At 34.1% G+C, this 12843-nt stretch overlaps 1 protein-coding gene across 1 annotated transcript in view; it reads right to left on the reverse strand.

The window, feature by feature from the left end:
• Positions 1-12843, reverse strand: part of RNGTT (RNA guanylyltransferase and 5'-phosphatase) — a 326083-nt gene that overhangs the window by 219109 nt on the left and 94131 nt on the right. The window contains exons 10-11 of the mRNA XM_043591917.1: positions 6805-6876; positions 1440-1604 (exon numbers count right to left, since the gene is read on the reverse strand). Coding sequence (XP_043447852.1) covers positions 1440-1604; positions 6805-6876 — 237 coding nt within the window. The remainder of the gene's footprint in view (positions 1-1439; positions 1605-6804; positions 6877-12843) is intronic.

Below are 12843 nucleotides of genomic sequence, written 5' to 3' on the forward strand. Positions count from 1 at the left end.
CGAAATCAAGAGTCTAACACTTAACTGACTGAGCCACGCAGGCACCCCTAGAATTCCTTTAAATAAAAGAGTATCTTAGAATTTTTTAGGGTTATATAAGCTAAGTGTTTTAAAAAAAATAACAGGTTTTTCTAGTGAAAAACTACATGAAAAGTTGTTCAACCTGCTTCACATCCCTTAAGAACAGTTCTTATAGTAATCCACTGCAAATATTTCTAAGTAGCACTGATTGTAACTAAAGAAACTGTATGATCTAAGACATTTTCTTAAATGTTGAACTTGAATTATGACAGCACAAGCTGTCAAGTTAGTTTTTTTAAAAAATGAATGCAAACTGAAACCATGTGGCCTCTGCTCAACTTTTACACTGATTTATAATTTAGAAAGTGTTTCTATAAGAATGCATTGCTCCAGTTAGCAAATTTTCACCAATGACATAGTCCATGTTAAGTGTCTATCAACCTTATCCTTACCCTTACCCTTACCCTACAGATTGGGCAGGGCACAGAAATAGATACCCCTTTAACATCCCTGCTGCCAAAACAGACACAAAAGGCAAGCAGTGAGCTGTAGGAAGATCATGGCAGCAGGGATCAACCAAGAGTTCCATGCCAACCAGGTGTTATGCAAAAATTCCATAAAAATAGAATAATAACTTCATATTCATTGACATGAAAAATGATAGGCACTGGACAGTGCTGGGATTACTGTAGCTATTATATCCAAGGGCTCATGGACATGAGCAGAAGCGGGTAAAATACTACAAAAATTTACATCATCTAGCATGTGGGATTATATTAGAAAAGAGTTTAAAATGCATACTTGCAGATGTTGCTATACTTCCTATATTATTCTATCATAACCACCCCTTCTCCAAAATATAATAATTTCATGTTGCATCTTTACTGTCAAATATTATGTAGTAGTTAAAAATAATGAGACAAATCTCTAAGCACTAACCTGGAAATATTTCCAAGCCACACTGTTAGGTAAAGAAAACAACAATCCCAGAATGATGCATTTTAAGTGTCAAAACAACAGAAAGAAACAAAAGAAAACCCTCAATATATGTACGTATGCAAATGCTTTTTTAAATAGGAGTAAGTACCAGGTTGGTGACCTTCAGAAGGCATAACAGGTAATTTTCACTGTATCTCATTCTTTACTGTCTACAGCTTTTTAAAAAACATAACATAGACCAACAGCCATGAATCAAAAACTATTATGAGAAACAAGAAAGGAACCTAGTTTAAGTTTCCATCACTGAGAATCTTACTCTGGAGAAGATTTGGGAATTGCACAAGTTTGTCCAGAATAGTGCTATATTCAATTAAAATAATTTCTGGAAAAATCAAGACAACTGGGCAGTAATATGTCATTCATAATCCTCTCACAAGCTAAATTATGACACACTGTAAGGACTAATTAGAAAATTTTACCTTTCTTGAAGTATAGATGTCAAAAAATGGCTTATTTCTGACACTAAATGGTTCCTGTGTTTTGTCAATGAGCCCAGTCTTCATTTTTTCATGTCGAGGACTTATTATTTCTCTTTCTATACACTGCAGACGAATATTAAAATCACAATCTCCAACTGGCTGTGCCTGAATCAAATGAGACAATTATTTCAATTTCAATACTAAAAACTATTTTATCAGCATAATTATTAAAGCCATCACAATGTACATAGCAGTCTATGTAAGGAGCATCTTTAAAGTTGTCCAGTGCACAGATTGCACAACCACATGTCAGTCCTAATTTGACTAATAAACACACCTAAACACACACACATAGACACACAAGAGTTATTTATTTTAAAATTATAAATGCATGAAATAGTATAAGAATGATACAATATTCTCCAATATAAACTGAAGTTTTCACATCTGAATTAAAGTGTTAATATACTGACTAATCATTTTTATTATTTGAATTAGTACAATTATATGAACTAATAAAACCGGTATGAAACTAAAATCCACATAATTCAGGAAAGTATAAGCAAATAACATATCAAAATAAGCAACACAGTCGCCTATAATGTTTTTTGTTGCTTAAAGTGCTAATACATCAACAAGTAGAAAATAATTATTAGACAAATACATTCTCAACTCTGAAAACTAATCTAGAACAAAGTTTCCATAATATATTCAATTATACAGTTATAAAGTTCTCTATATACAGTATATATACAACATGGTCCATATAAGTGGTATCTATGATTTGAACCATGAAATAAAAAGAGTGCATATACTTTTTACATAAATTGAAGGTAGGGGCTTAAACTATCCAAATGGTATAGACAAATATAGTTTATAACACTTCATCTGGTGACAGTATCATCCAGATAAGTAACATCACCTCATATCAAGTACCCCTCTTTTTTATTTTGCAGATGGGACACCCTTCCATGAATTTTTCTCACCTTTTCATCTTCTTCCTCTTCCCTAATCTATATCACCCAACCTAACGTTTATACAACCTAATGCTTACAAAAGGGTGGCAGCATTTGCTTAAGCTGTAGACATTAAATATGCCTTGAGAATGACTTTTTCTCAGCTTTGAAAGGATGACAATTTTGATACTCAGCAAAGAATAATAAGCCCTAGATATGTTCCCTTTACATAAAGGCATACAACTGTTTGTAAAAGGTATGTATTGAAGAAATGTTAGTCAATGATCACAAAGTTCATGTGTAATCTTTCCCATACCACCTACATCATCAATAAGGCTGAAAAACCTGAAATGTTAGGCTTATTTATTATACCTATTAGATGAATTCAGATCCCTATAAAATTAATGTGGAACAAGTAAGTCCTCCTTTTTTAAATAAAAAGCCTAACAACTGTTTACAAATATGTAAGTTGTCTTAATTCTCTCCTAAATACTTTTCACTTCAAAGTATGTATACATAAATTCATCAAAACAACAAGAAAAAACTGAAAACAGGTTCATCTGCAAATCTATGCTGCCTATACTAAAGGAGGCAGTTGATAGATAGATGGTAAATCATTGAAAACAGACAACAGGAAGAACTCAGTAACAATTAACTAACTGGCCTTCTAGTTTTGAATTCTTTCTCACTTCAAAATACTATCTAAGCTGCCACTGTAGTTCATCTTTCAAAACAATAAAAGTGTGAGCCTATCATGAACATAACTAAAACGAATCAATAGTGCCCTATTATAGAACTAAGCTAAAATGCCTTATTCAAATCACCTGACCCCAATCCATTTGCTTTTCCTGCTGTGTCCCATATCTCCCCAGACATCAAGTACACTAACAACCACCTAATGCTCCTGACATCCATGATTCTATCCTTCAAAATTAATCCATGTAACTTTCTCTATCTGCAAGTCAACACTTCAGTAACTCAACTACACCCTGGCTAAACTGAAATACTCTCACTTCTCTAGTGCCTTTCATACATTTCTATATCCCTAACATACCTGCACTGTTGTTATACTATCATAATTCTTTACATTTATTCCTCGTCCATGAGTCCAGTGGTCCACAAATTTCTCTTGATTTTGTACCCGATCTAAATACATACCTAACAAATGTTTATAATATATGTATGTTAATTTCTAATGAATTGCATACATGTACAACTGTATATGTTATAACACAGACAAAAACTGAATACATAAACACAAACATAAAAAATTTCTTCTCAAATCTGTGATAACAGCCTTCTTTGGAGGCCAGTGTACTCTATTACAAACTCCCTGAAAGCCAGAAATTACGTCTTATTCATCTATGTATATCCAATACCTAGAACAATACATATAAAAGATGATTAATGAAATTCTTGTACAAAATAAGGGAACTAAAAAGATTTTTAACGATTATTTAAAAAAATGACTTTTTTCTAATAGTGACCTTGACTTCGTGATTCAAAATAAGCTGGCTAATCATCAAGGCTCCATAATAAATTAAGGAATTAAATACATGGTTTCAATTATAAATATATACTAATATCAGAAATGTGGGGGAAAATGTGACTTTAAAACCAATGAAATATGGCAATAGGCACTCAATAAATATTTATTGAGTAAATAATTAAAGCCCTAGAGAGTTAAAGCATAACCTAATCATATCACAGCAAAATATGGATGAATTTCCTAAACGGGATGCAAAAGCACAAACTTTCAAGTCCAGTAAGTTTGATTTCATTAAAATGAAAAACTTCTGTGCATCATTAGATACTGATCTGCAAAAGATATGGTCACATACATAACCAAAAAAGTATTAGAATCCAGAATAATTAATTCCTACACATTAAGACTGACAACCAAATAACAAAATTAGAAAACTATTCAACTTACAATTAAATCACACACTAAAAAATCCAAATAAGTAAAAATGAACGTTTGAAATGCCTTAACTTCATTAGTAATATGGGAAAAGCAAATTAAAACAAGATGAAATACCATTTCATACGCATCCAATTAGCAACAATTTTCAAGTCTGATAATACCAACTGTGGTAAGCTGTTACACCTACTTCTGAGAGGAATTCAACAAGGTAGCAAATACACCTAAAGTTGCCAATTCAGAATCTCTGTGATGTAGGTTTCTATATCATAGGCAGGAGTGAGGAACTGTACTTTTTAAAAACACATCTCAGGTGTTTACATCCCAAGAATGAAAACTGTCCTAGACAAACTCTGATGTATGCACACAAGAATATATAAAACTGTTCAATAGTTGTATAACAGCAAAATATGGAAACCCAAATGTTCAAAAGGAAAAAAATTTTTTATATATTTATGCAAATTAATACTCAATACTAATTAAAATGAATGAACTAAACCTATATGTATTAATACAGATAAATGTCACCAAAATAATGTGGACCAAAATGCTGAATACCACAGTACAGTACAATGGCATTTATATAACACTAGAAACCTCTCACCACAATACCATATTATTTTATGGACACACACATAGACAGTACAAATATTAAAAACATTCATGAAAATAATAAATATCAAATACAGGGTAGAAGTTTCTTCTGCATAAAAGGTCGTCCTGTTTTGGATAAGAGAGGTGTGCACAAGAAACTTCTACTAGATCTGTAATGATTTATTTCTTATCTCAAAAAATAGGTAAAAATGACAAAATGTTAAGCTTCAACATATCTGATGGTTAATACATGTATATTCCTTAAATTATTCTCTATACTTTTGTATACACTGAAACTTCTCATATTTATTTTTTAAAGAATTAGACGACTATTGTCAAAGTTTCCAGGCTAAGAAGTGAACCTGCACTGAACACATATTAAAGCAGAGCTCAATGTCAAAAAGCAAAGAAGACAAAACTTCTCCAATCACAACAAAACAATGCAACCACCACCCTCCATGTCTCATTATGGGCCAATGAACATTATTCCAAAATCTGTGATAAGGATAGTCAATTCTGGAAAGCATTACTTTTGAGGAATACAGTAATCACAAACACAAATATATATATTGAATACATATATATATATATTGAAAATTTCCAGGAAAAAAAAAAATGCCTTTTTTAAAGTAACCTGGATTAACGCATCCTGAATCTTGATACTGTAATTTAAAATACATACCCCAGGGGTGCCTGGGTGGTTCAGTCGGTTGAACGTTCGTCTCTTGGTTTCAGCTCAGGTCATGATCTCACAGTTCATGAGATCGAGCCCAGCGTCAGGCTCTGTGTTGACAGCTCAGGGCCTGCTCAGGATTCTCTCTCTCTCCCTCTCTGTCTGCCACCCCCTACTCATATGCATGTGCACTCTCTCTCAAAATAAATAAGATTCAAAAAATAATAATAAGTAAAATACATACCCCAAAAGAGAACTTTTAAAAATTTGTTATAAATCTTCAAAATCCTAACACTTAGACAACACTTTTAAGTCCAGAATTCTTAATTGCTTTTGGTCTGCTTTGAATACTAAATGACTATGCAATTTGAATAATGTACATCTAGAGAAATGATTATACCTTTTTGTAGGTGTACACTGTTGAAAGAGTTTCTTGCATTTATAGAGTCATCTTGTATTGTCTAAATAATGTAGACAGTGATACTAAAATTAAACTAAACAGGCAGATTTGGGGGCTGGTCTAAAACTATAGCATAGGTAGAGAATGTAATTCCTATTTTTTGATATCTGTTTATAACAGAATTTTATATTTTGTTTTAAGTTTCCTGCCTGTACTCATGAATAACATATTTATGTCCCCAAGTTACATGCTCAACACCCATAATCAGCTTCTCTCTCTTTTTTTTAAGTAACAGTAATAAAATTTGTGGATTTGTTTTTTTAAGTGGGTATAGAATAACTAAAACCAAGAGTTTACATCCTATAAAGTGCTGTCTTATTTATCAGTTAAACTATTTTTCTTTACTCACCTGAAGTATCTAAAAAAAACTCTAAAGACAAAGAAATGAAAAAAATTATTCAGATTTCATACGAGTAACCTCAGTCACAATTTTTCTTTCCTACTATCTCTAAGGCAGTAACACTTCTTAAAAATTTTTTTAATGTTTATTTATCTTTAAGAAAGAGAGAGACAGAGTGCAAGCGGGGGAGGAGCAGAGAGAGACAGGGAGACACAGAATCTCAAGCAGGCTCCAGGCTCTGAGCTGTCAGCACAGAGCCTGACACGGGTCTTGAACTCACAAACCCTGAGATCGTGACCTGAGCTAAAGTCAGACGCTTAACTGACTGAGCCACCAAGGGACCCCGGCAGTAACATTTTTTATGTGTAAAAATATAACTATTATCTCAAGGGCAACTTTATAAACTATAAATGGTACTTACATTGAATTTAATTATGTCATATATCAAATACCTAGGAACAGCCTGTCCATTTACTCTGTCAATAATCATTTCCTTGAAAGAGAAAAGAAAAGAAGGTAAGTTTCTTCATATTTTAATGGCAATTTCTTTAATTTGATTCAAACGTAATGTACACACAGCAAGTACATAAATCATATAATATACAACCTGATGAAACATTAAAGTGAACACACTTATACCCAGATCAATACACTGTCTGCATTCCAAAACTCCCTGTCATGAATTTATTCTGCACTAAAAGAAAATGATATGACAATATCTCATTATGCTTTTACTATTTGAATTACTATGCTACATTTTGTTTCATATTTGAATTACTAAGCAGCTATTAGAACAAAGGAACTATAAATTTTAATTCTAAATATGAGGAACATTTTTAAAAATAATTTTGTTAAATCATTATTGCTTTAAATTTTGTTACAGGCCAACTATTTAATCATAAAATCTATAAGTATAAATGGTGTCCTTATTATAAATATAATCCTCATGTAAGTCAAATCCCAAATACAAAATCTAACAGCACACCTAAAGGAACTAGAAGCAGAACAGCAAAGAAACCCCAAGGCCAGCAGAAGAAGAGAAATAATAATGATTATAACAGAAACAATACAAAATCTAAAAAAACAGTAGAACAGATCAATGAAACTAAGAGCTGTTTTTTTTTAAAAATAAACAAAATTGATAAACCCCTTGCTAGACTTCTCAAAAAGAGAAAGAACCCAAACAGATAAAATCACGAATGAAATTGGACTTATCACAACCAACCCCTCAGAAATATAAACAATTATCAGAGAATACAATGAAAAACAATATGCCAACAAACAGGACAACTGGACCACTGGAAGAAGTGAACAAATTCCTAGACACCCACACACTACCAAAACTCAAATGGGAAGAAATAGAAATTTTGAACAGACTCATAACTAGTGAAGAAATTGAATCAGTTATCAAAAATCTTCCAACAAAAAAGAGACCTGGGCCTGCTGGCTTCCCAGGGGAATTCTACCAGACATTTAAAGAAGAGTTAATACCTATCCTTCTCAAGCTGTTCCAAAAACTAGAAACGGAAGGAAAGCTTCTGGACTCATTCTATGAAGCCAGCATTACTTTGATTCCCAAACCAGACAGAGACCCCACAAAATAGGAGAACTACAGGCCAATATCTTGATGAACATGGATGCAAAAATTCCTAACAAGATACTAGCAAATCGAATTCAACAGCATATAAAAAGAATTATTCACCATTATCAAGTGGGATTCATTCCTGGGCTGTAGGGCTGGTTCAATATTCACAAATCAATCAATGTGATACATCACATTAATAAAAGAAAGGGTAAGAACCATATGATCCTGTCTAATAGATGCAGAATAAGCAGTAGATAAAATACAACATCCTTTCTTAATAAAAACCCTCAAGAAAGTCAGGATAGAAGGAACATACTTAAACATCATAAAAGCTATATGAAAAGCCCCCAGCTAGTATCATCGTCAATGGGGAAAAACTGAGAATTTCCCCAGTGAGATCAAGAACATGACAGGGATGCCCACTCTCACCACTGTAGTTTAACATAGTGTTGGAAGTCCTAGCCTCAGCAAACAACAAAATGAAATAAAAAGCATCATATCTGGCAAAGAAGAAGTCAAACTTTCACTTTTCGCAGACATGATACTATATACATGGAAAACCCGACAGACTCCATCAAAATACTGCTAGAACTGATACATGAATTCAACAAAGTCACAGGATACAAAATCAATGTACAAAAATCGGTTGCACTTCTATACACCCATAATGAAGCAACAGAAAGAGAAATCCAGAAATTGATCCCATTTAGAATTGCACCAAGAACCATAAAATACCAAGGAATAAACCTAACCAAAGATATAAAAGATCTGTATGCTGAAAACCACAGAAAACTTATGAAGGAAATTGAAGAAGACACAAAGAAATGGAAAAATATTCCATGCTCATGGATGGAAGAATAAATACTGTTAAAATGTCAATACTACCCAAAGCAATCTACACATTCAACGAAATCCCAATCAAAATTACACCGGCATTCTTCTCAAAGCTAGAACAACAGTCCTAAAATTTTATAGAACCACAAACGACCCCAAATAGCCAAAGCAATGTTGAAAAAGAAAACCAAAGCAAGATGCATCACAATCCCAGACTTTAACCTCTACTACAAAGCTGTAATCATGAAGACAGTATGGTATTGGCACAAAAACAGACACATAGACCAATGGAATAGAATAGAGACCCCAGAGGGGCGCCTGGGTGGCTCAGTCACTTAAGCGTCCGACTTCGGCTCAGGTCATGATCTCGTAGTTCGTGGGTTTGAGCCCATGTCGGGCTCTGTGCAGACAGCTCAGAGCCTGGAACCTGCTTCGGATTCTGTGTCTCCTCTCTCTGTCCCTCCCCTGCTTGCGCTCTGTCTTTCTCTCTCTCAAAAATAAAGATTAAAAAAAGAAGAAGAAGAAGAAGAAGACCCCAGAACCTAGAATTGGACCCACAAATGTATGGCCAACCAACCTTTCAAAGCAGGAAAAGTATCCAATGGAAAAAAGAGTCTTTTTAACAAATGGTGCTGGGAGAACTGGACAGCAACATGCGAAAGAATGAAACTAGACCACTTTCTTACACCACACACAAAAAGAAACTCAAAATTGATGAAAGACCTAAATGTGAGACGGGAAACCATCAAAACCCTAGAGAAGAAAACAGGCAACAACCTCTTTGACCTCAGCCACAACAATTTCTTGCTCCAAAGGCAAGGGAATTAAAAGCAAAAATGAATATTGGGACCTCATCAAGATACAAATCTTCTGCACTGCAAAGGAAACAACGAAACTAAAAGGCAACTGACAGAATGGGAAAAGATACTTGCAAACGACATATCGGATAAAGGATTAATATCCAAAATCTATAAAGAACTTAACCAAACTCAACACCCAAAAAACAAATAATCCACTGAAGAAATGGGCAGAAGACATGAATAGACACTTTTCCAAAGAAGACATCCAGATGGCCAACAGACACATGAAAAGATGCTCAATGCCACTCGTCATCAGGGAAATACAAATCAAAACCACACTGAGATACCACCTCACACCAGTCAGAGCAGCTTAAATTAACAACTCAGGAAATAACAGATGCTGGCAATGATGTGGAGAAACGGGAACCCTCTTGCACTGTTGGTAAAAATGCAAACTGGTGCAGCCACTCTGGAAAACAGTGCAGAGGTTCCTCAAAAAACGAAAAATAGAACTACCTTATGACCCAGCAATAGTAGTACTCAGAATTTATCCAAAGGATACAAGAGTGCTGATTCATAAGGGCACATGCACTCCAATGTTTAGAGCAGTGCTTTCAACAACAGCCAAATTATGGAAAGAGCCTAAATGTCCATCAACTGATGAATGGATAAAAAAGATGTGGTTTATATATACAATGGAATACTGCTTGGCAATGAGAAAGAATGAAATCCTACCACTTGCAACAACGTGGATGAAACTGGAGGGTATTATGCTGAGTTAAATAAGTCAATCAGAAAAAGACAGATACCATACATTTTCACTCAAATGTGGAACTTGAGAAACTTAACAGAAGACCATGGGGGAAGGAAAGGGGAAAAATAATTTCAAACAGAGAGTGAGGCAAACCATAAGAGACTCTTAAATATAGAGAACAAACTGAGAGCTGATGTGGGGAGCAGGGGAAAGGGGGAAATGGGTGATGAGCATTGAGGAGGGCACTTGTTGGGATGAGCACTGGGTGTTGTATGTAAGCAATGAATCACGGGAATCTACCCCAAAACCAAGAGCACACTGTATACACGGTATGTTAGCAAACTTGACAATAAATTATATTTAAAAAAATAATAGTAATAATTTTGTAAATCATTATTGCTTTAAATTTTGTTACAGGCCAATTATTTTAATCATAAAATCTATAGGTATAAATTATGTCCTTATTATAAATATAATCCCCATGTAACCCATATGGTCTTTCTTGGTCCCATGTCCCTCTACTATGATCAAAGGGAACAGGACAAGAGAATATATTACATATCATAGCCATTAAGTGGAAAAAACTTCAATTATGCACTTGGACAAAAAAGAGATAAAGGACATTAAACAATAATTACAGAGAGACACTGGGGTGGTTCAACTGGTTATGCAGCCAACTCATGGTCATGATCTCACGGTTCATGAGTTTGAGCCTTGCACCGGGCTCTGCACTGACAGTGCAGTGCCTGTTTGGGATTCTCTCTCCCTCTCCCTCTCTTTCTGCCCCTACCCCGCTTGTGTGCTCGCGCGTGCTCTCTCTCTCTCTCTCTCTCTCTCTCTCTCTCTCTCTCAAAATGAAAAAATAAAACTTTAAAAAAAATTTTTTTTAATTAAAAAGATGATTACAGGTACATGATGCAGTGTTTTATAAAATTTTAATTCTCAAAAATATTCCAAAAATTCTTTCTTTCCTCATATTCTTCCTAAAAAACTAAGCAGGGTTTTTTTGTTTTTATGATCTAATTTCACGACAGAAAATCCACAAACAACGATCTAAAATTACAAAGAACACAATGATTTAGGACAAATATACTTTGTTAAGAAACTATTACTAATTAATCTCTTTCCCAAATATGTATTTGTTAACCTACAGGTATTTATTTATGGTTATCATCTTGAACCCAACCCATGGCATAAATTAAATCACTTTGTTATCTTAAACTGTTTACTAAAATATTTTTACTTAAATACTTGTATCTGAGAATTTTATGAGCCATCAAGATGGCACCAAAAACAGGATTATTATTTTCAAAATTATTTTCAATATAAGGTTGGAAATTAAGTGAACTTCCAGGTTTAGATAGCAGACACCACAGCATTTCTCTCCCAAATTACCTGATGAAATGAGCAAAAACATATCTTCCTTTGGACATTAAAAATAGCAAAATGGAAAATTTATTATCAGCAAACAAAACAAGTAAAAGGAAATATGCAAGTAAGCATTAAAACACTGAAAACTACTAAGACTCTGGTAAAGCAAAAAGGCACACCAGGGTTCAGCTCCAAGCTCGCCAAATCCCCAGAAGCTCTACTTATAAAATGATAAATTCTTGATAATTGTCACTATTCCACTCAAATACAGATAGAAACGAACTCGGTAGTTATTCTTGTCTTCCTTCTTCTCTCTTCTGATAGAAGTAATAAAAATAGCACAATACTCTTTCTGCCTGAAGAAAGACTCCTGGACTCCATAATAAATTAAAGAAATAACCTGAGCATTACTGGAATAATTTATGATTCCCAATTAGCTAAAGACAACATTCACCGAAAGCTTTCTAAAAAGACCAGAACTCAAGGATTCTAACAAAAGACCCAATACGTAGGCTGAGTTATTCCCAAATGGCCTCCCCACCACAATGTCCCCCTTCCCTACAGCTGCCACCATTGCCCTAGGCTACAGAAAAGTAGGTAGATATAAAATACCTAAGCTTAAAACTTTGGTTAAGAAAAGTGGAACCCTTGGGCACTGTTGTTGAGACTGTAAAATGGTGGAAGCACCTGTACAGTGGCAGTTCTATGGCACTATGGCAGTTCTGTCAAAAAATTAAAAATAGCACTTCCATATAATCCAGGAATCCCACCTCCGAGTTTATATCCCAAGAACTGAAAGCAGGGTTTTGAAGAGGTATTTGTACACCCATGTTTATAACATCATTATTCCAATAGCTAACTGGTGGGAGCAACCCAAATATCCATCAACAGATACGTGGATAAATAAATGTGGTATACAGATATGGCAGAATGATATTCAGCTTTGAAAAAAAGGAAATCTATCCCATGCTGCAACATGAATAAACCTTGAGGATATTATGCTATGTAAAATAAGCCAGAAACAAAGACAAATCCTATATGAATTTTACTTACATGAGGTATCGAAAGTAGTTAAAATCACAGAAATAGAAAGCAGAATGATGGTTGTCACAGACT

This window comes from Prionailurus bengalensis, chromosome B2 (assembly GCF_016509475.1).
Source record: "Prionailurus bengalensis isolate Pbe53 chromosome B2, Fcat_Pben_1.1_paternal_pri, whole genome shotgun sequence".
NCBI lineage: Eukaryota > Metazoa > Chordata > Mammalia > Carnivora > Felidae > Prionailurus > Prionailurus bengalensis.